Source organism: Blennius ocellaris (genome assembly GCF_963422515.1).
Source record: "Blennius ocellaris genome assembly, chromosome: 16".
Classification (NCBI taxonomy): Eukaryota; Metazoa; Chordata; class Actinopteri; order Blenniiformes; family Blenniidae; genus Blennius; species Blennius ocellaris.
Genome location: NC_137665.1, coordinates 7,122,845 through 7,146,852, shown reverse-complemented (window position 1 = coordinate 7,146,852; position 24,008 = coordinate 7,122,845). Strand labels below are relative to the sequence as shown.

The following is a 24,008-nucleotide window of genomic DNA, read 5'->3' as shown; positions in this document are numbered from 1 at the left end:
CTGCGTATTACCTCCTCTTCCCTCCTCTTGCGCCTCTCCCCCGATCACTTCTAGTAAACGTGACACAAATAACCCGGGGACATGACCAGACGTTTATTCGGGAGTTTTCGTTGAAGACAACACGCACACGCACACACACACACACACACACACGCACACGCACACGCACACGCACACGCACACGCACACGCACACGCACACGCACACACACACACACACACACACACACACACACACACACACACACACACACACACACACACACACACAGAGAGAGAGAGAGAGAGTCACGGAGCATCTGAGGACTGCACTTTTTTTTTTACACAGCAGTTTACACAGGGTGAGATTTCCTCCTCCTGACATGCTTGCCTTAGGTTTAAAGCTTGGTTGAACAAGAATAAAACATTTTCCTGCTCTAACACAACTCAAAGCCCCACCAGGCCTGGTTCACACATGAAGAGTTTAAAGTTGGGTTCTTTAGTCAAAGACTCCACATGAATATTAATGTGTGTGCTTCTGTGTGTTTGCATTAAGTGGAGGTGTCTGAAAGGTGATGTTGACACAAAAAGTTCCTTGATATGTAAATATATGCCAAAACATAACTCTATCAAGTTATAAACAATCATAAATTGGTTTCTAACACATTGTTGAGTGCAATTCAGTAATTCATTTTACAGCATTACCTCAAATGACATAGAAACTCAATGAGTTATGATATAACACAATAGTAATATTAGTACATTTTGTTTTTCTTGTGTGAGTATTTGTTAGTATTGTCGGTTTTCTGTAACAAGAGAGCAAACAAAAGCTATGATATATGCAGTCTAAATCTCTGGGAACAACCTGATTTGAGCTCAGCGTGCGTGAAAGATCTAAATCCGATTTCAGCGAGCAATAAGTTCAAACCTTGACATGAGTCACATCCCCCTGGTAGCGATTTGTACATGTGTTAAGTTAAAGGTCCTTGTTTGATTTTAAACTGTTGACAATTGAAATGAAGAAGGCACGCGAAACAAACAAACAACAGATGTGACTCCTAATATGTAACTTCCATAGCTTTTTGGTTTTGTATGTGCGTATTCATATATGTGCATATGAGTCTGGAGGTCTGAGCCCCACTGAAGACAGATTAAATACAGATCAAATTTTCGTTGAAACAATCTTATTGCATCTTGTACCATTTTATCTTTGGTTTTGGCTTAGAATGACTTCAGAATATAACTGTGTAAGGGTTCAATGATCAGAGCTGAACAATGTAACAATAAACACGTAAAGCGTATTTTAGCCTAATTGTACTTTAGAGTGTGCTATACATAAATCCTAAAGTAAATTATCCCCTACACTTCAAAACATTTTGCAGTAAACCCACTTTCTCATTATAAAAATATGTTTTCCAGTTTAGTTTATCACCAAGTGTTGCTGAAACCCCAAAGCACCACATTACTGTCCAACTGCGGAGTATTGCCTCTAAGTGCTTGTCTTTGAATGTCTTGTACTTTGTTAACATGACCTCAACTAGAAATAGAAACCCGAAGTTCCTCTCTGTGCGAGGCCTCTGTTTTCAGATCCCCGACACGGCACAGCAGGGGCCCGTCCAGCTCTCATTTGGCTGTGCAGCTTTCCCCGCAGATTATCAGCCATTCATTGGTTGCACATGGCATTGTTATGCAACACATTTGAATTTCAAAGAGATTAGACTGTGGACCCATTGCAGCCCTACATGCACCCGCCCCAGGAGCCAAATCATATATCTTTTCTTTTCGCTGAGGCATATTTGTATTATGCACACAATCCAGAAACCAGGTGTATTGTTTTGCATGATTTTTTCCCCGCTCATACAACAATTAATAACGCATGATAACAATTTGTGAGAACTTTGCCATTTATTATCCTAATACCATAAATGTGTCCTTAAAGTAGTATTGCATTTCTCCTCTGATGTTTTTGTATATACTTTACTCATTGTCTGGCTTCTGTTCATTTTCCTCTAGAGCAGAACAGTTGCAGAGGATGCTCTGTCATTTTGTCCACAGCAGGTTCACTTCATTGATAGCATTGACTCCAGCCAGCTACACAGTGAGATAGTTTTTACTTTTTTTTTCCTTTCTTTTTAACATTCATCTCCACATTATGTTCATATTACTCCCACAAGTGATGAGACAAACCATGCAAACAAACACACTCTAATTTTATTAGCAGCTACCTCATAAGGAGCGAGGAGAGGGAAGGATACAGAAAGGCAGGCAGCTCTTGTTGTATCTAAGCAACAACAGACAGCAGAGATGGTCCTTGATCACTGCTGCTGATGATGTTTCATTGTGTGTGTGTGTGTGTGTGTGTGTGTGTGTGTGTGTGTGTGTGTGTGTGTGTGTGTGTGTGTGTGTCTGTGTGTGTGTGTGTGTGTGTGTGTGTGTGTGTGTGTGTGTGTGTGTGTGTGTGTGTGTGTGTGTGTGTGTGTGTGTGTGTGTGTGTGTGTGTGTGTGTGTGTGTGTGTGTGTGTGTGTGTGTGTGTGTGTGAGAGTGGCAGACTGTACATGCACTTTGTATAAAACTTACAAACACTTGTGCAAAGAATATATTCTCCATTGTCACGTTTTCTCGTATGTGCAGCATTTGCTTCGTTATTGACTTGTTGAATGTTGTTTTAACAGCCAGCAGAGGGGAGTTTTATGCTGACAATATGGGACGTTGTGATTTTGGGTCTCGTATTTCTCTCTTTGTGGTGTCCAAAATGCAGGGCCACCAGACTGTATGATTTCAATATTTCTTTTGATGGGTTTTATGGCTGAGGTCATGATGTAGTTGAGGTCGGGATGAGGGTTACACACTTGTGGAAGTTAAAGAAGGGTTCATAGGGAGAGTGCTTTGTCTGTGTGAATGCATGCTGTGTGAGTTCGTGGGCGAGCGAGACACTCAGAGAGAGAGAGAGAGACAATAAGACTCTGGGCAAGGGAAGTGAACTATGAGATTGAACAGATTGATGAAAGGAGGATAGAAGGAGGCTTCTTTTGGTGCTGTCTCAATTAGAGACCTACGCTGCCCTCTACTGCACAAAACTGAAACAGTTTGGAAAAAATCCCACATTGTAATCCAAATTATGTTTCCTATGTTAATGTCTTTTTACCAATTCTGCCCTCATTTTGCCATCCATTAGTTTGTTTGTCGCTTGAAATAGTATTTATTTATGCAGAGGTCCCAATCAAGAAGTAAACTTGAAGGAGAGAAAGCACTGACCCTTAACTACATGCTCAAACCCACATCTAAAAGGCAGCGAAAAACAGTATACCATCCAACACAAAAGAGTCATTTCAACAGCAGTCCAGTAAAAGCCTTAATTTGCTCTTAATCCCTTTAAAAAGCTTACCACCGAGGTCAGAAAAACAACTAAATGTCAGCTGAGCTGCTTCTGTTTATCTTCAGTGCCAAAGTATTCATGCCGCTGAGGAGAAAAAAACACCACCACTGTTTTAATGAAGCATCTGAGGAAACTGGGTTGTGTGTGAGAGTTCACATTGACTTTTCTGACTCCGTTCGGTTATGCAGCTTTATTATCCTGCGCATACTGATTACGTTTAAATATGCAGAGTGGAGACATTGGAACAGATAAACTCTGCTTCAGAAGACCAGTGTGATAATAGTCCCGTCCACAATCTGTTGTGGTTTTGCTTTCTGTTCATTTGCAGTGCTTGCAAGAAGCACGAGATCGAGTTTGTCTGATAAGTAGCCTTTTGTCCAACTTTCTAATTGTCTTGGCAGCAATAAACATTCTGTGTGTCTTGGCACTGTTTTCCCTCCTATTTATCATTTCGTGTGTAGCCGGCGCCATATATGACTTTCCTACGATGGCTGACATTTGTTTGTGTGTTCACATAATGCCGGTAAGTGGGGGAGTGGCCACTTACAGTAGTTGCTGTCACCATGGTGAAAGTGGCCTGCTCATCCCCACCTACCGCTGTTGCTATGTATTAACACTCTTATCTTTTTTTTTTTTTTTTTTTTTTCTTTCATCATTCCTATTTATCAGTAATCGCACTGCCTGCCTCACATTACGGGATCACTGATCACATACGGGGAACTGAAGCCAGTGTGATTTCATTGTCTCCTGCTGCATTAACTTGTTTCATCACAGAAGGTGTGAGACGGACTTCAAAGCAAATAGTATTTCTCAGTTTTTTCTTGATTTACATGTCCGTGTTTCCAAACACCCACAGGCGATATAATCCTTTTGGTGTTGTTTCACACTTCGACGTAAGTGAATTTTGACAGTATGCTTCACTTCACAGCACCTGTTGTCGGTGTCTGATTTGATAAGAGAGTTATCTATCTATCCATCAGCTCTCCGTCCGCATATTTATACAAATTATACCAAAAGAAAAAAAAACATTGGATTCATAATGTGTATTTTCATCTTTTGCTAATAAATCAAAACAGCGCTAACATAATCAACATCATTGGACCACTGAAGGTTTGCGGTCTGTGCTATTGGACGCCAAGCTGTTGCAAATCCTCTGACCCAGTTATGTAGCCAACCTATCTGGCTCTTGTCAAACTTCTTCAAAACATAAATGTTGAGGAAGGCCTGGTATTCCTGTCCCGTGAAACTCCTCCTCCTCCTCCTCCACTGGGTCGACAATGAAACCTCGTTGACTTGGATGACAGGCAATCAGATCCCCAAACCGCCTCAACTGGCTTTTCTCAACTTTGGAGGGGTAACCTCTCTATTGGCATGTGGTCTCTCTATCACAACTGTAGCCTGCCCCCCTGTGGAGAAAATCCACATTATTATTTCTGACCCAAAGTTCACTGCTGTAGGTTGGTGTAGGGATGTTAAAGCATTCTCTTGTTACAGAATAGACCCCATTCTCTAACTGGTTCGACAACACAGACAGATAATCAAGTGTTATTCACTTTACCTGTCAGTGGTCATAATGTTGAGGCGGATGTATTTCTTTGTTGTTTCAAGAATTAGTCTTATAGTCTTGGAACGACTTAATTTGTTTTTCAAATGGTGCTACATTTCAAATGCAGATGCAATTGTGGGATGAGCAGCAGAGCTGAGTAATGTGAATTAACAATAAGCCCAATGTACCTTGTCTTTTTTGGAAGTTACTTCAAGTGATCTTCCCTTCTGTCATCTAATCATCAATCCATCAACCTTCTCCTTTTCGATTTTACTGGCAAGTCAAACATTCATGCTCACATGTTTTTTTGTCTGTCATGTTTCTTCTAGTCGGTGAAGCCAGGAACTTGATTCCGATGGATCCCAATGGCTTATCAGATCCGTATGTTAAACTCAAACTCATCCCGGACCCAAAGAATGAGACGAAACAGAAGACCAGGACCATCCGTTCCTCACTCAACCCCTGCTGGAACGAGTCATTCACCTTGTGAGTAGAAACATTTGTGCGTGCGTGCGTATGTGCGTGTTGTGATCATTTCTTTCCCCCTGTGTGTTCAGCAAGCTGAAAGCATCAGATAAAGACCGGCGTCTGTCCATTGAAGTGTGGGACTGGGACCGAACCACGCGCAACGATTTCATGGGCTCCATGTCATTTGGCGTGTCGGAGCTCCTCAAAGCGACCAACTGTGGCTGGTGAGTCATTTCCTCAGTCTGATTCCTTAGTGTTTCATACATACATTTACTTATACAAATCATACATTCTATGCATCCTGAACCATTCAGCATTTACATTTTTGTGCCATCGGTGATCAGTGTTCACAAGCGTAGCAATGATTGTCAATAAAATCTACGACACAGCTGGTTGTAAAAAAAAAAAAAAAAAGGAACGGGCCGCTGAGTGCTATCATTTCTCTCCTGTAACTCTGAGAAATAAGAGATTGTGTGCCATTAATACAATTTGGAATTTGGAATGGTGCACCAAATTATAATCAGACTCACTAAGCAATCAGTTGTCGCATATTTGTACAGACTTTGAACTTTGAACATCAAACGACAATAAGAAATAGCGGAGGCCAAAGACGCTCACTCCACATCATCAGTAGAAGCTCCAAGCAATACACTGTGAGTTTTTTGTGTTCATTTTTATATTCCTGTACTGTCACCACTCAGGCTTTTGCAGACGTACTTCTCATAACCAAAACTCCTGGACTGTTTTAGATGTCAATGAAATTCAATAACTATGAGAACAGATACAGATCATCTGCTGCAACATTTACACATTTATAACATAGGCTGCCAATGCCAAACACAGATATGTTTATTATAGTAATAAAACCTCTCACAAATTAAAAGTGTAAGTTGTCTTGGAAAAAGGAGCAGAAGCACTTCATGCACATTCTACAGCTGTAAATGTAAAATTTATCTCGATATTCTGTTCATAAGAGGGTTAATTGATTTAGCCAAAAACAAATTAGCCTCTGAAATCAATACAGTCTCACACCACATGGCTGCATGTGTACAACCCTCAACATGCACAGTATGGTTTAGTTAAAATCTCTCTCATGCTTTCAAGCAAAATAAACATTATTGCATTACATTTATGGCAAAGTGATTCTATTAAGTCGTGATAGATTGAACAGGTTTGATGTGGCGATGGAGTGAAGGTATGCCATTTCATTTTCACTGCAGTGTATGTAAGTGTGAATGACGTACTTTTCTTCCATTATGTTATCATCATGCTGTGGTTGTAGCTTCCTTTTAAAGCACTGATGTGGCAACAACAAATAAATACTTCTCATTAAATTGGCTGTGTAATATAAACAAATTAGCAGCATTAAGAATATGTTGTTGTTTTTTTTGTTTTTTTTACATCCTTTCAAATCATTAATTAATTGCAATGAGGACATAGTTTCCATGACTATCATTTGTTGATGCCAACATTACTTTATATTTCACAAACTGCATTTTTTTACCAGCTGTCCTTGAAGGCAACATTAAAATGCACATAAGACACATTTAAAAACTGTTGTCTGTTGTGAACTTCATTCCCACTGCTGGATGATTTATGCATCTCTTTGTTTTTGTCCGGCCGCTTGATTGCATTTGAATAAACACACACTCGCGGAGATGTCAGAGACACTGTTCCTGGCACGATGTTTGCATACCTGTGCCATCTCGGCCTCAAACAAATCTGATCAACGGCTGCTGTCTGCACAGTATGTAGGCCGAGGAACTATATGCATGTAAAAGTGTCTGGCACCTCCGTCTCAACACAAGTGATGAGAGAGGATGTGTACATTACAGAAGAAGTAGAGTCTATTTGACAGAGACCGACAAACGCTCCAACAGCTACTTCTCACTGGAGAGGTGCAGATAAACAAAGTTCATGAGCTGTGTGGGCGGACGGAGGAGGGGAGGCAGTCGATTAGAAAACAGTTTCATTTACATTATTAGAATTTGTCTGCTAAATGATCGCTTTGCAATTCTCCGTTGTTGCCACTCGTTTAGGTACAAGTTGCTGAACCAGGAAGAGGGAGAGTACTACAACGTTCCCATCCCTGAGGTGGACGACGTCAACCTGGAGCTCAGGCAGAAGTTTGAGGTGTGGATCGGAGATTTTTTTTCCTGAGTGGATTTTCATTTTCACACACGTGTCTATTGCACACACGCCGAACATACATGCTCACTTTAACAAAACATGTTCCTATACTCTGTCACCATGGTAACCTCGTCCTGTTCCCATTTGTGCTTTTCACCCGGCACGCCACAGAGAGAGGGAGAGAGAGAGAGATCATTTTCTCCTGGCATTCAAACCATTGCTCCTGTTTCTAAATGACAGATGTTCATACTATATGAGCAGACACTCAGAGGAGGTAATGGAACAGAGACAGCACAAATAATACTGACAAAAGAAAATACGAAAGGATGCAAGTTCTTGAAAGCCCTTTTTAAGAAACAGATTATCTTTATTATTGCGCTTGTACTTAATTTGGAGATTGGTTGACATAAAGGATGTTGCTAGAAGCTATAAACTCTTTAATGACTCCTCCTCTCCAAAAAGTCTCATTAAACAAGTTGAAATGTTCAAGATTTATATCAAGTTGAATCTATGATAGTCAGCGACTACTTTCCTGCTGCAAAGTCAATAAAAGCTTTTTCTGCCATGTTTGTGGAGATGAGCTGCCATAGATCAATGCACACTGGCCATTCCAATGTACAGTGTGGCCTTGTTGATACATACAAGTCCTTTTAATTTTTTAAAACAAGAGAAAGGAGGGGCTTTATGTCGAGATACTGAAGGTGAAGCAACAGGATTCCCATGATCTTGTTGGACTTTGCAGTAAACCAAGAATCCATGAAGAATTAGTTGTAAAGCATATTAGTGCATCACCAGTCAAATAATAATAACTCTGTATACATTTTCTATTATCAAAATTAGTTTCTACCCAGTTTTCATGCTGGATGTACCACAGAGGGGTGCTTGTCTTTTGGATATCTTGTCTTTAAAGAAAATCATATTAAATGGCTATTTCAGCCGATTCTGAGTGGATTACACCAATATAATAACACTCTGATTACATGTTTTCCTTCTGGACAAGCACTCACTGCATGGTACACTCGTAACAGAAAAAAGTCATTGATCACCAATGATATTCAGAGTAAAAAAACATGAGGGAGTGCAGCTTTGACTGCAGATTACGCTAAAACAAATTATGCTGGTTGCTTCAAAAGCAGTTGGGTGTCTTATTTACATGATTTGTTTCCAGAGAAATAATCATGCAAACCACAATGGCATAAATCACCTTTCTAAAGTCTGGGGTCCTATTTATTACAGCTCACGCTCGCCCCCAAGTGGCTGCTTGTAGGAGTGCATGTCTTTATTAGTTCTGTACCTGGTACAGTAACTCTTATTTCAACACCCTAAATAAAGCTCAGAACCTCTCTGTGCCCATATAAACAAACAGACTGGAGGAAGCAGCTGTACTGAACAGCACCGTGCAAACAACTGCCAAGCTGCACATTGTTCAGGAAACGAATGAGGAGTTGGAGGAGAGAGGAGGCAGTTCTTATTAAAAGTCCACGTCTGTGTGTGCACACAGGTGTTTTAATACTCTGTGTAAATGTCATCCCGGCACAGTGGTCCTCTGGACAGCGACTCTTGTCATTTTTAATTTTCCGCCTCTCTCTGTAGTATACCAACACTGACCTTGACTCTCCTCCGAGGCTGGCGTCTTCATATCGCTGCCCGGTTACCGTGGAAACTAGTGTGAGATGTGACAAAAAGAAAAAACAGGACTGATTCTGCTTTTCCAGTGGTGCTTTTAATCGCTTATCGCTCACAGATGCATAATTATAGCTGATCCAAATGATGGGCGTGTCATGTGTTCGTCTGTATGTGCATTTTGTGGCTTTGTTGCCCAGCATACACACATTGCACACATCAGCTAACCTTTGACAGCAATATTAAGTGAGTTTCTTCTTTCTTCTAGGCCTGCCAGTTAAATATCCACTATCTGAAGGTAGTTCTTCTGCCTGCTCCATCCCTATTCCTCTCGCAGCTTGCATCACGCTGACTTTAATGAATTTGGATTGTTTGTGGATCTCTCTGTCGGGATTTCACAACTCAATCTAATTTACTAACAAAGGCTTTTGGCAGCAAATGGTTGGACTCGCTCACTTTGCTTGCTGTTGTACACATTTCTGTAACTCCTACACACATGTTTTATCGTGCCCCATATAAACAGGGCAAAATAAAAGGGACTACATGTGTATAATTTAAATTTAAAATCTTTCGGCGGAGTTTGCTCCCGTCAGCCACACAAAGCTTTTGAACCTATTAAAAAAAAAAAAAACATTGAATGCAACCAACAATTTCAATCAGGATTTACTCTGATTACATATGCACTCCCTGACCAGACAGCGTTGTTGTTAGTAAATTTGTGTTGCACTCTGGCCTTTGGTAGCATCGTCATCCTCAGTCCATTCAGTGCGCTGTCATTGGCTGAGAGAGCTTCACAACTGCTGCTCATTGGCTGACGTTGTGACCACATCCCGCCCTCTACTAGTCCGGTCTGGACTATAGAAGGCTGGACATAAAGCATGGACAAGACACCCACTCATAGTTACTGGATGAATGACGACAGAGGATTTTGTTTTGCTTGGTGCGTGTGTATACCAGATCTCTCCACACAGTGACAGTGTTGTATTTATTTTGAAAATCGTGTGGCTGCTGAGTGTCCCTTTGATTAAAACGTGTTTGAGGTGAACAGTTGATGTCTTAATGATGTGAAGACCAGTTGTTATTATTACAATGTGTACTGTATGTTGGTGCCATGTCTGTGTTGTACATGGTTTAATTTAAATGTGGATATAAAATGAGCATGTGCAGAACAAAGAGTGGGAGCTGCAGAATGAAAAATATAAAAAAACATCAGTATCAGGCAATATTAAAAGCATGTGGTGATTCAAAACCTTCCTGTCAGTACAATATTTCTAAAGTTGGAAAAGTTAAAAACAGTTTAATTGTCTTTATGTGCTTCTAAATTGTGGTGATGCATTATGACCAGTAAGAACCAAGATTAATTTTCCTTCTCTATTGGTCATCAAATATAATTTGAAACACAATTATAAATATACATAACAATACAGAAGGTAGTAAAAGAAGAATAAAACCATTTTCTATTTCTTTTTTTTTTTGCTGTACAAAATACAGCCAATGTTATCAAGAATTGTCTTGAGCAACAAAAATAAAGACTGATCTCGGATGAAGAGACAGAAAACAGGAGACGGAGTAAATCCACTCCTGGGACCCTGTATAAAGAGGTGCTGTTCATTTTCTCCATATTTTACTTCATTTAACACGTGAAGACATGAATGTGATCAACAGATCCACTGTATGTGAGGTTGTAAAGGCAAAATACAGTCCCGCCCAAATGAAACACGACTCTTTTGCTGCAGCTTTTCGTGGTGTTGGACCCTCGGTTATTTGCGGTGCAGCGTGTCGTCCGTTGGGTGAAAACGAGATTCCCCTCATCCTCAGACTAGTTAATGTTTGTATCAGTGGGCAGTTAACTGGCCTCATCAGGCGTCCATGTAGAGCCACTTAACCCGGGCTGCGTGAATATGGGATGATTATTATGTGGAGTACGCCGTCACATTGAGGTGCGAGTGGAGAACGGGTTGCCCTGGCAACAGGTTCCGCCGCCCCACCAGCCGCCTGTTTTTCCCTCCTCTGCCTGACAGAGACCGACGACCGCTGGAGCCATGACAGTGGAGTCGGTGGGGTCCTAATTGCCCTTTTTGTTCAAACGTGTTTGGAAGGCCAGTCATTATAACAACGGGGAACCTCGCAACGCCAGCAGCCCCCCCACCGACTTCCCAACCGACGGTTTCCCAAAATGCACCGGGAGTGAGATCCCGCCGAATATCTCTGAGGATGTGTGAATGTAACAAAGAAGCTGTCACGTCTGTGGAAAAACAAACCACTCTTCATTCCTGTGGCGATTGTTTATGCATTTTGAATTTGAAATCGAACAAATGAGCAGAGATCCTTTAATTGATACAAATCACATTCAGTCACTTTTTACCATGTAGTTTTTTTCCCAGAATGGTTATACTCAATATACACTGTCATACAATATATTTGAGATTAGACCTAAAGCAACATATTCATCAGGTTGTTTTTTAAAGCCCAACATAAAAACAATAATTTTGTTAAAGTCATAAAATCTAACCCAAGACAAACAGTTATTTGCGTTAATTTAATGGAAATCAACTGTGACCGACAAATTATGTTTTTAGGTAAAAAAATGCTGACTAAAAAAAAATCAACCCAAAACTTGCATATCACACTTTTCTACAATTTATGCTTTTACTATTGGTGTTACCTATATTTAGACGTGTGAATGTTTTATAAAGACATGGATGCACATTTCTACTCTCTCACTGATTGTTTTATTGTCATATTATGTCATTTGTTGTACTTTTCCAACCTATTTATGTATCATTTTCACTTTTGTGTGTGCATGCATGTGCACGTGTATAAAATGTCCCAATATATATTCATCCAATTATATTTTTGCTTTTATGGTATTTCTCACGTTCTATTATTTATCAAGTAGCTTAACATGTTATTAGATATTCTGTTTACAGAAGTTGTAAGGATGTAAACATGTAGGATGTCAGTAAGTTTAACCAACGCTGTATCATTCAGTAATTCCCATTACAGCTACTTTCAACCACTAGATATGTTTATTACATTATGGAAGCGATGGTTAATAACTGGCATGAACACTTCCTGCCTCTCCATGCAAAGAAGCAGTAAGAAGAGACTGACTGCTGAATGACTGATTAAGTGCTCCATGTCTTCTATTCAAGTTCTATAGGAGGCATCATGTCGCCTGTCGCTTATCTTACATAGTTGAATCAAACTGTGCACAAAAGAGCAGAAATGTACCATAATTTGCCCCATTTTACTCGTGTCTGCTGTGAACGAAAATGTCATGTAACACAGCCGCAACAGTGGACACGTTACATCAGAAATGAGTTGAATTGTTCACTTACGTTTCTCGTGTCTGTGTTGTACGCCGCAGAAAGCCAAACTAGGCCATGGTAAGAAAGTGATCACACCTTCAGACCACCGGCGGTTCAGCCTGCCCTCAGGCAACATGGACCGGGTTCGACTCAGCGACTTCAACTTCCTGGCCCTGCTGGGGAAAGGCAGCTTCGGCAAGGTGAGAGCCAACAAATGAGCGTCGGCAAGACAAGTGAAACGTGAAGAGGCCTCCTGCTCTCTCTCATGTCATCATAGACAGTCAAGAGTGTAAAGGTCATATACAAATATACAGTAAATACCTCGGCACAATCACTGGGTTCTGAAAATGTTTAACACTGCACAAATCTTCATACGGCATTGTAGTTGTTCATTATAGCCGTCTTTGCAAGTAATTCCTCGATTAAGCAGACGTCATAAACATTCACCGATATTTATTCACACCCGTGTCTAATAAATCGTAATAGATGAGCGTGCCATTTCGCAAGTCTTGGCTCAGATGATTGAAGGATTCTAACATTTCTGAAAAACAGTATAGTTTCCTGAGAATCGGCTGATTTTGTTGGCAATTTGGTATGAAATATTTTTGCAAATGACGGTAGTGGAAATTGAGACTTTTACATAGGCGTTTGCACACGTGTTCCAAAATGCAAAAGACTCAATTCAAAGAAAGAATCTACTAAAAAAAAAACAGCCTCAAACAGGATTTTGCACACACATAAAAATGGGAAAGCTGATGTACGAGACAGCCTGTTTGACAGATGCAACACGTATCAGCATTTTTGCCTTCACAATTATGAAATATCAGGTATATCGTCCAGAAGGCAAGAAATAGAGAGAGGAATTTATGCAGATGGATTATTGTACAACGCAACGTGTAATGTTTATATTGCTTATTGTTGCATCTGTTTTGGCCACGCATGATGAAAAGCAGAAGGGATGCCGTCAATGCAATGACAGGCATTTCTTCAGCTTTTGTTTATTATCTTGTCTGTGCTGTGCTTCAAATTTGAATTTTTTTTATTTATTTTTTTTTTGGGGGGGGGGGGGGGGGTCACATTTGTATTCCTATGTTTTAATGTTCCAATATATTAATTAATTTCCGTCTTCAACATGACCAATTCAATAGTCTCGGGCTGATGGTGGCTCAGTGGTACAGCCGATTGCTTTCTGGCGGCTGCAAGCAGACCAACATGGACGCAATTCCTCCAACAGACTGTCTTTTTGTAAACCAGATTTAAGTTACACAATACCCCATTGAAATGCTCCTGGTTGCATGTCATGTCACTCACTCACAGCATAATCTGCTTATGGGAGCATGTAGTTTAGCTTGTTTTGAAACAAAGTCTCAATAAAGGATTTAGCCCAGTGTCCTGCTTGTATTCTGAGGGGTTTATCTCTTTGTGTTCGCCAATTATTTGATGAGTGGCTCTTGACTTTCAACTAATCTGATGTCAAAAAAAGATTCTGCCCCCTATAAAGTCTGGATAAATTTAGTGTTAATTCAGCCAAAGCAAATGAAGAAAAAAAAAACGTTCTTGTTTCATTGTTTCCTTTTCCCTCGTGTCTGTTCGTTGTAGGTTATGCTGGCCGAGATGAAGTCAACAGAGGAGCTCTACGCTATAAAGATCCTGAAGAAAGATGTGGTGATCCAGGATGATGATGTTGAATGTACAATGGTGGAGAAGAGAGTCTTGGCCCAGAGAGACAAGCCGCCTTTCCTCACACAGCTGCACTCCTGCTTCCAGACTGTGGTGAGTGAAAACGTCCTCCTCCGCTGACGTCACGCACTCCTCCGCCACTGCGGCCGAAAGCACTCAGCGGCTGAAAGACTCAGTCGTTCGTCCGATTTTAAATTACTACCCATATCATTCTTTCATCAGGTGTATTTTCGATTCCAGTAATTTCACCACCGAACGTTTGTGTCCCTCTGCGTCTGCCGGTCATTACGTTCGTATTTTCATTTCCCGCTCACATTCATTTGCACGCTTTTGCTGGAGCCCCTGTCGAGAAAATTGAAACTAAGTTGAGACCCCCCTTGAACACGAAGTCTCCCGTGTGACGTTCGCTGTGTGCCTTAACGTCGTGACTCAAGTAGTCTTTAATAAAAACTTTTTTTTCACTCCCTATACTGATCAAACCTTCCTGACTTATAATATACTTATATAACCTGACCCGGCTGCTCTATTCAAAAGGTAGATAATGTCTTGTAATGTATGTCTTTTATGCTATATGGCTGCAGCCTCTTAAATAACCTTGTTTGAATACGATGTTTGTATTATATTTACAAGCTTTCATTCAGTCTAATGCACTCTATTTGTGTCTGCACATAATGTGCATCTATTTAAAGCGGCTACTGGAACAATAACCTCTTTTTTTTTTTTCCTCTAGGATCGGCTGTACTTTGTGATGGAGTACATTAATGGAGGAGACCTTATGTATCATATTCAGCGAATGGGCAAGTTCAAGGAGCCACAGGCAGTGTAAGGACTCATAGTAATTCATCTGCAAGGATATGTTGAAAAGATAATGCCGACTGATCGCACAACTGAATTTTATATAACATGCCATCTGAATATTTGAGTATGAAGTTACATCAAAAAAATCTGACTGGAATAATTCCAGATTTGACATTTTACATTTGTGAGGAAGTTGCATTTGGGGAATGAGCGGCAAAACTGAGTATGAAATATGCCAAACATCTTTTCTTTATCTTTTGGGCTTGTGTCTAAATGAACAAATATTTTTTTTGTTTCTAAGGAAATGGTTTCCCATAAACATTTGTTTTTCTTCATTATATGACTTCATGAAATTACTTTCTGTTTAATTTCATTCAGTGATACCACGTCTCGCATTTGAATGTACATTTTGCAGATTTTATGCAGCAGAGATCGCCGTCGGTTTGTTCTTCTTGCATCGAAAAGGAATCATCTACAGGTGGGTAACAAATGAAGCCACTCTTCCATGATATTGCATGACTGCACGTTTGAAGTAATCAGTGTTAATTAGAATGTGTCACAAGCCTTTTATACAAATCCAAATTCAAACACACAGTTAATTAAAAACATTGCAGTAAATTAAAAGGATCGATGGGGAGATACCGGACCGTATGAAGAATTTCAAAGAGAAAGAAAGATTCAAATTGGAGCTTCAACCTTTGAAGTCTGTCTGTGTTTGAAATGGAAAGCGCCCACTGTCAAAGAGCACCAAACAATCATGGAAACACCTTGCGAGGTTAAATGTTATCATAAAAAGAGGAATTTTGATTAAATGGTTCAAGCACCAGCCAGATGATTTAGTCTAATCCAACTTAACTGGCGTCCTCTCTGACATTTTATGTCACACACGCAAACTATTCAACATGAAAGCACAAACTGCAGATCACAAGGATATCAGGGGGATATAATTGTGGAGCAGAAGCCTGAAAAATAGGTTTGGCTTTGAAGGGCTCAAATCAAGGGCCGATATAGTTATGAAATCCATTCAAATATCCCCCAAGAGCATAAATACAACAGAAAGAAGTGCTCGACACAGACTAAGGTCACCTTGCTCCTATTCAGCACTCAGGCCGAAGGCTCTCGTCCATTCTTCATGTCCATGCAGCCTTTTATTTGGCCTCCTGACTCCCGTCTGTGACAGACATAACTGCCAGAAGTGGTGACTGAGGAGAATAAAATGACAAATTGAGACCTGAAACACGAGCAGAGATGCGAGCCGAATCGCAAAGAGGCAAAAAAAAAAAAAAGAAAGAAAAGCAGAGGAAAGAGGCTGATAGGAAAATGACTTGAGGCTAAAAGGGACTGTTACTCGGAGCGAGATGCATGCTGCCGACAGGCTGGCTGTTTGGACACGGAGAAGCAGTGTAAAAAGCCAATTGTCCTTTTTTTGTGTGTGTGTGTGTGTGTTTTTCCACAAAAAGATTGACGAGGTCGAAAATGCACATACCCCAAACACTCAAAAACATTTCTCTTCTCAGAGATCTGAAGCTGGACAACGTCATGCTGGACTCTGAAGGACACATCAAGATAGCCGACTTTGGCATGTGTAAAGAGAACATGTATGAAGGGATGAACACACGCACGTTCTGCGGCACCCCAGACTACATCGCACCCGAGGTGAGAGGACTGGAACGTGGGACCATTTTGTCAGTGATTAAAAACGAATACATTTAATGTTAATTTGGTGACTTCGAAACATATATTCATCCACACATCTTTTGGTCCCAAGGTGAACACAGATGCACACTCACACCCACAGGCAGGTTAGAATACTTCTAATGAGCTTCACATGCCTATTTGGGTGTTATAAAAAGAAGTAGAGTGGAAAAATAGGCTGAGGCAGAACATGCAAACTTTTCTGCGCTTTAGGTTTGTGTGTGCTTTGCTGTATTTAACATATTTAATAATTTACTATATTGAACACAAACAGGAGAATTCAAATGAGGGCTTTGCGTGCATTAGTTCCTGTTTACACAAGAACAATCAGCTGGAAGCTATTGCTTCTGTGTTTGCCGCTTGTGTTTGGCATGAAGCGTTTGATTTTGGCTGTTGGGGTAGAAATGATTATTATAAATGAATTTGTTTCTTAAATGAATGTATGGTGGGAGTTATATCTAGTTTTTTGTAAATGAAATGTCATCATGAACCTTTTGATCGTCTTACATGAACAGTTGACTCAGAGAAGAATGCATTGGAGCCATACGTTTGATTTAATGAGGATAAAATGGGCTGCTGTGAGAGTCTCCATTGAACTCTGTGACAGCTCACTACTGTTACGCTGCCTCCATTTATACAATCGTTTTTTTGTGGTGGGGGGGGGGGGGGGGGGGTGTTTCCTCTCCATTTCCTGGCACACACGAATGTACCAGCAACACGTAGTCGTTGCTGATCATTATGATAATCGAACTGTTGTGAAGGCTCTTTACAGGCCGACACCTTACATTGTGGCTCCCATTAGTCCGCACTGACTCACAGAGGGAGCGTGGTGTCTCCCTTGTGGGAGGTGAGGGAAGCCCTGACTCCTGCTTTCACACAAGAAATATTGTGCAGACTTGACTTTTTCTAAACTTCTCATACCATCCATCACTCAAGGCAACAAAACACAAGACAAGATTGTATTTCTCTCGGTGTAGAAATTATTTATTATAGTCTTTTTGTGTAGTTCATTGGGGGGATTCTTTGGTTGTGATTTGCACTCCCGATCCTAAATAGGCTCAACCAGTGGTGTTTTGACTTTAAAAACATTTTTGTTTTCATCCAGAGATGTCACCTGTGGCTAGATTTGAAAGCGGAAAGCTGTTCAGCCGACAATTGACTTTCCCTACTGTACAAATTGAAGCATTTCTGTGTCCGTTAATGGCGAAGTGCAGCTGTGATTTCACTCTTAACTGTGTGTGTGTGTGTGTGTGTGTGTGTGTGTGTGTGTGTGTGTGTGTGTGTGTGTGTGTGTGTGTGTGTGTGTGTGTGTGTGTGTGTGTGTGTGTGTGTGTGTGTGTGTGTGTGTGGACTCTGCGGGGGAGGGAAGTGTAGGATGGCAAATTGGATGGTAGGAGAAAGCGCCTTTGTTATGGGAGCCTAAAATAGCTGACAGTATTTAATGGTGGCTGATTTGGCTGGAGCTGAAATGAGAGAACTGCTGCAGTTTTCCTTTTCGCTGCGAAATTCACTCTGCGGTTGCATGTCACCCTGTGGAAATCCATCTGCAGTGAAACTGGTGACAGGATGAAGACAAGTGGAGAATCATCACAGCAGGAAGACATACAGTCACACTCTTATCATTTATGACATTGTTAATCCCTCTTTTTTGCATGTAGCAAGGAGGAAGTGTGTGTATTTGTTATTTTCTGAGGTTTGTTTTTAACTTTTTGCCGTTTTGTCTCTGACAGATTATAGCATATCAGCCCTATGGCAAATCAGTGGACTGGTGGGCTTATGGGGTCCTCCTGTATGAGATGCTGGCAGGACAGGTAACATGGCTGTGCTCATCGTCATGATTTTTTTGTTGAAATTGTTTGATCAGCCAACTGTAATTGTAAGGCAACAGCAATGAAATTTGACTATTTCATGAATTCACACTATACTGTTCATCTTTTGAACAGTTTCGTGTGATATTTCCAACATTTCTCATGCCTCATCATTTATCAATTTTTCAATCCACTCAATAGATAGGATATGTTTGCGAGATAAATGATGAATAATATCATTATATTTTCCAACTATCAAGGTTAGGATGACTATAAAAAGTTACATGTCATACAGAATATTTAATAAAAATAAACAAGTTAAGGTAGCTTATGCATTATTACAGTTTTCATTCCATGCTGACCTTTGACTTGACTTATTCAATGCAGTAAAAAGGCATGATGTCATTTCTCAATGTAATGCTGACTCTAAGTGTTATTGGTGTATTGTTTTGAGTCGGTGAGACGCTTAATCAAGGATTGCAGTTTCAAGGAAACAGTTTGGCTCAATATTCTGTTCATTTGTAGATAAATAAAACAAAATGACAGGTTGAGCTACTGAAATACTCAGTAACAATCGAGTCAGTGTAACTTTATTTCCGTGGACAACTCAGGATCTCTACTGAAATAGATACATCTACATACACTACACCGTGTTATCTCACCTCATCCAACAACCTGTGAATAGTCATCATCATGTCTTCTCTGAACTCTCTGACTCCGCGTTTGTCGCCCTCAGCCGCCGTTCGACGGGGAAGACGAGGACGAGCTCTTCCAGTCCATCATGGAGCACAACGTGTCCTACCCCAAGTCCATGTCTAAAGAAGCCGTGTCCATCTGCAAGGGAGTAAGTCGCATTTCAATACCTCAAATGATTGAAGATCGACCTGGAGAAATGTAGTCGCGCTAATCATTTTGTCATTTTTGAGTCCGTAACAACTGACCTTATCAAAGCTGTTTTACTGATTCTCACTGGCAGCGCCCGAAAATTGCTACACCAATTTTTACCCTCCTTAAATTCACTGCCGTTCGTAACCTTTCAGAGCAGGTGGGGATTTTATAACGGAGGCAACCTGCTCCCGCCGCACGAGGCTCCGGAGCAGACAGGTTACGTTTTTTGTTCCCAGATGCTATTACAGTGAGCACGGCCTGTGTGAAAAGCTTTGACATGCGAGAGCAAGGTGTCAGCAACTGAGGAATTGTATTATCACAGTCGCCGCTGTGGTTGTCATTACACAATTAATGCTGCAAAAGTCATGAGAACACCAACAGGATTGTAGCAGTTTTGTTTAGTTTTTTTTTGCTTTGGGGGGGGTGTTTGAAAATGTGATCTTAATCTCAGTGAGAAAACATTGTTGTAAAACCAAATGTTTTCCGCAGTTGTGTGAACAAAGTAAATATTTACCCTTAACCGAGATCTTGGTAAACAGGCAGTTCAGACTTTTCCCTTGTTGTGTGACAGATTGCGGATTTTCTTTGTCTTCTCCATGCATATAACACCGAAAGCTTCTCCATTTCATTCCAGCAGCAAATCAAGTGTCTTTGTGCTGCAGTACAACACAAACGCTCCAGCTGAGTTACACATTTCCAGGCCTTTCAGAATCACTTCTTACCTTGCCATCATCTTGTCGCACCTGAGCGCCTCTTTGTGACACGGCCACGGAGAAAGAGCATCATGGCTGTCATGACTGTGATTATTCACTTCAGCAAGGAAATGAGTTTTCACAGTCAATTTGCAAAAGCAGTGAAGATTGTATGAGGATTTGGACTCGAGCTGATCAAGTCTTTTAATAACGTGCCGCGCCTTCATTTATTAGAATATGACATCCTGTAGCTGCGTGCCATCACAGAAAATATCATTCATCATTTGTGAGGCGGCAACAGAAGAGATTATCCTGACCCCGCTTATTGTGTGCTTCATATTTCATTTCCAAATAAAAAGTCTCGATGTGGAAATTAAAGGTGGCGCCTAAATCCAAAATGAAGCCAAGAAAAGGCTATGCAATTGCTTGAGACTATTTTTAAAGGTGGTTGGGTGTCAATCTGGCTCTGCATAGCCTCGCTGACAAGATAATGTAATAACACTGGCAACAGGCAAAGAAAAAAAAAAGAAAATGATGCCTGGCACAGATCCTTCCCCTTCAGCCTCACTATTTTTAAATTTTCTCTCCCTGAAGCAGTAAACCCCTTCATCGTCTGTCTTCCCTCTCTGTGTTTGTCACCAGCTGATGACCAAGCACCCGTCAAAGCGTCTTGGCTGTGGCCCAGAGGGCGAGAGGGACATCAGAGAGCAGGCCTTCTTCAGACGCATCGACTGGGAGCGTCTGGCTAACAGAGAGATCCAGCCTCCGTTTAAACCTAAAGTGGTGAGTGTGCATGTGTGCGTGTGCGTGTGTGTTTGTCTTCCAAAATCCAACCAAGGTATCTTAACTCATGCAGTACCTTTGTAGTAATTTAATTTATGAAATCAATATATCTGAATTGTGTGGATGAAGAGGATCTTGTGATTGATAATCTGATTGGTTGAAATCACATATATCATCTTCACAAGGTTAGCCAGGGCAACAAACATTTTGAAATGAACAAAGAACATAAAAAACACATGAACAACAACGATGAAAAAATATAGAATTGTAAAAAAAGAAAGAGAAAAAAATGCGTGCTAAATGCAGCTAATACGTGAAGAAGTGAATGATAGACATTTAAATTAAAAATAAATTCCATGCAAGGATTCTAAATTTTCTATAAGTTAATATTCTTGAGAAAGCAAAAGCAGCACAGCAGTTTAAGATCCGTTGAATATAATGTTTCTGAGGTTTAAATAAAGCATATACTTTACCGCTGGACATATTAACAAATTCTCCTCTGAGGATAATATCATGCTGCTGTGGTGTTGTTATGGCATCTCTATTCAAACGCCTCACTTGTTAAACACTGCTAATTAGTATAGCCAGCCATGCGTCTCCTGTTGGAACAAATTGTACAAAAGCACAAATATTTATTTCACAAACCTATCCATGAGGTGACAAATCAAGTTTATGAGCATTTTTTTTGGAGGGTGTTTTTATACGTTTGACTCATGCACTTTTTCGTAATGTATTCTCTTTTCTTGAGTCAGCAGCACAAATGCATTCACAGGTGTAGAACAGGATTATTGGTGATGACAGAAACGAATGGGACACATAAAGTATGAGACGTCAAAAGCATCCAGCAGTGTGTTGTATTCCTCAAACATTCTCACACCCTCCAGCAGGCAGAGTGTGACGGGTTGTCAGTTTTGTTTGCGTCACAACCGAAGAATTGAAATGTTTCCTCAGAGAGTCTCTGAATGTGCAACGCACAAACGGCCACCACAGTGTATGCGCTTGTTCTCACTCATCTAATGTTTTTTTATGCGTCCAGCAGAGCTCAAGGCTGGATTTGCACTGCAGCCACCTGCCTCGCTTACCACTGACACCTGCCCTTCCTCCCCTCTTTGACACGTTCTTTTCTGTTTACGGACCCCTGTGTCCTTCATCCAATCGCTGCGCACATAGCCAGAAGCAACACAAGCGCCGCCACTGAAGATTAAAAATAGCTCCCTAAGTGCAGAGTTCCCTTTACTTACACACAATAAATGCAGGGATGCATGGCGGAATGTATTCGTCTCCATCCACACAGAGGGGGCAGGAAAACATTGCTAAATGTGGCTCTATCCATTCATGTGTCTTTGTGTGGGGCACCACAGTTGCGAGCTCACACACTGCGTCATTAATTGGTCTCAAGGAACTGGCACACAATGGATCCATCTGAGGCTTTATGACTTGGCTTCTGTAATATTACGGAGATGCTGAAAATGCCTGACATGCTGATAGGTCTCCTGAGAGAAAGCATGGCCGAGAGCAGGTGCTAAAATCCTACGTAAAATACAGATTTGTTGGGTTTTTTTTGTCGTTGTGAGTTACTCATTCTGAGTGAATGTGTTTTGTCCTAAGTGTCGTGACTATGGCGATACCGTGTACAGTGCACAGCTCCATCTATGTACGTATTCATCTGTACGAGACACATGACAGCACTGAGCTGATGCTAATGACCTCCACTGCGAGTGCTTAGGGTTAGCTCCCTAATCTAATTACAACTTCTGCCGAGCTCCACATCAGGCTGCAACATTTTCCTGCACCACCTTCCCTCTGGCACCCTTCACAAGCTTTCTAATAAAAGACTCGTTGGGGAGAAAACATCCATGGGGTGTTGACAATCCTGTAACTGTTGAAGCTTTTTGTTGCTTTTTTTTTTTTTTTTTGATGATGATGATGATGATTGTTGCTCTTTTCATGTTTTTGCAGTGTGGAAAAGGAGCCGAGAACTTTGACAAGTTTTTCACACGCACTCAGCCCGTGCTGACACCGCCGGACCAGCTGGTCATCGCCAACATCGACCAGAGCGAGTTCGCCGGCTTCTCCTTCATCAACCCTCAGTTCATCTCCCCGTCCCTGCACAGTGTGGTATGAGGCGCGAACACAGAGACATGAAGCAACGCATGACTGTCACCGAATACAAGATCCTTCCAATCTCCACCAAACGCCCCTGCCGTCAGCAGACCTTTACCGTCCTCTACAGTGTTCCGTCTGCTAGTTATCGACAACTGTGTATAGAAATGACAGACGAGAGAGGAAGTGTTGAAAAGATGTTAAATACGATCGGAGGAGTGTGAAAGAGTGTGTGACACTGACATTTTTTTTATTTATTTTTTGCATCATGTTCCCAAACATCTCTTTTTTTTCTGAATCTATATTTGTGTTCCACCGTACTTTTGTCTTGTGAACGAATGTGTCTCAGCATCAGTTTATATCTCATTAGCTTTTTAAATGTGTTTCACCTCACGTTCAACTTCACTACACAACAAGTTGCAATGCACAACAATAACAGATGGGTTTGCTTTATCTACTTCTGCACTGCTCCATGTCCATATGAGGTTTATATGCTAAAATAAAAGCGGTAGTACACTGTAACATGAGTGCCAAAGTAGAAGTGGAACGAGACCTTTCTATTACAATCCTCACAATGTTGTTGTTGTTTTTTTTCCTTTTCTGGCTTACCGAAACCTAAACATGCACCGGTTCTATATGTTGTTTTGTAGAACTACAGCGCTCACTTAGAGAGACAGAAAGCAGTTGTGGTTGCAGTGACAAACAATCTGGGCCATTTCAACGCAGCAGGATGCAACGGGCAAATGCAGGATATCGGGTCAGAGAACTGTGGATGATTTTTCTAAACTATAAAGATGCTATTTCCATATGCACCAAGCAGATCTCTGTTGCATGCTTATTTTCTGACTCTGTGTGAGCAGTAGACTCTAGGATGCAGTACATGTTTGGTATCATTGTAAAGTTTAGTATTATGATATAAACTATGTTAATATATAATTGTTGTACGTTTATTCGCAAGAAGTTTCTAATTGGAACAAGAAGGAAAAAAAAAAAAACGTTTTATGTTCTATTTTAACTTTCATGTCCAGAGAGATGTCTTTACCCTTTATTGTAAGTCAACCACATCTGTTTGTTTTTGTAAATATGTTTCAAAGAGATGTTTCCAAAAGAGAAGTTACTTGCAGATTT

At 40.8% G+C, this 24,008-nt stretch overlaps 1 protein-coding gene across 2 annotated transcripts in view; it reads left to right on the top strand.

Moving 5' to 3' along the window:
* The window catches only part of prkcab (protein kinase C, alpha, b), a gene marked incomplete at both ends in the record, with an annotated part of 98,788 nt that extends 75,887 nt beyond the window's left edge, over positions 1-22,901 (top strand). Inside the window, 13 exons of one of the 2 annotated variants that reach the window (XM_080511566.1) lie at positions 5,231-5,387; positions 5,459-5,593; positions 7,409-7,502; positions 9,391-9,420; positions 12,493-12,633; positions 14,033-14,206; positions 14,844-14,935; positions 15,327-15,389; positions 16,429-16,567; positions 18,337-18,417; positions 19,151-19,258; positions 20,637-20,777; positions 22,737-22,901. In XM_080511566.1, the coding sequence (XP_080367692.1) occupies positions 5,231-5,387; positions 5,459-5,593; positions 7,409-7,502; positions 9,391-9,420; positions 12,493-12,633; positions 14,033-14,206; positions 14,844-14,935; positions 15,327-15,389; positions 16,429-16,567; positions 18,337-18,417; positions 19,151-19,258; positions 20,637-20,777; positions 22,737-22,901 (1,520 nt within the window). The remainder of the gene's footprint in view (positions 1-5,230; positions 5,388-5,458; positions 5,594-7,408; positions 7,503-9,390; positions 9,421-12,492; positions 12,634-14,032; positions 14,207-14,843; positions 14,936-15,326; positions 15,390-16,428; positions 16,568-18,336; positions 18,418-19,150; positions 19,259-20,636; positions 20,778-22,736) is intronic. The other variant, XM_080511567.1, reaches the window with a different exon arrangement.
* Between the last annotated feature and the right edge of the window lie 1,107 nt (positions 22,902-24,008).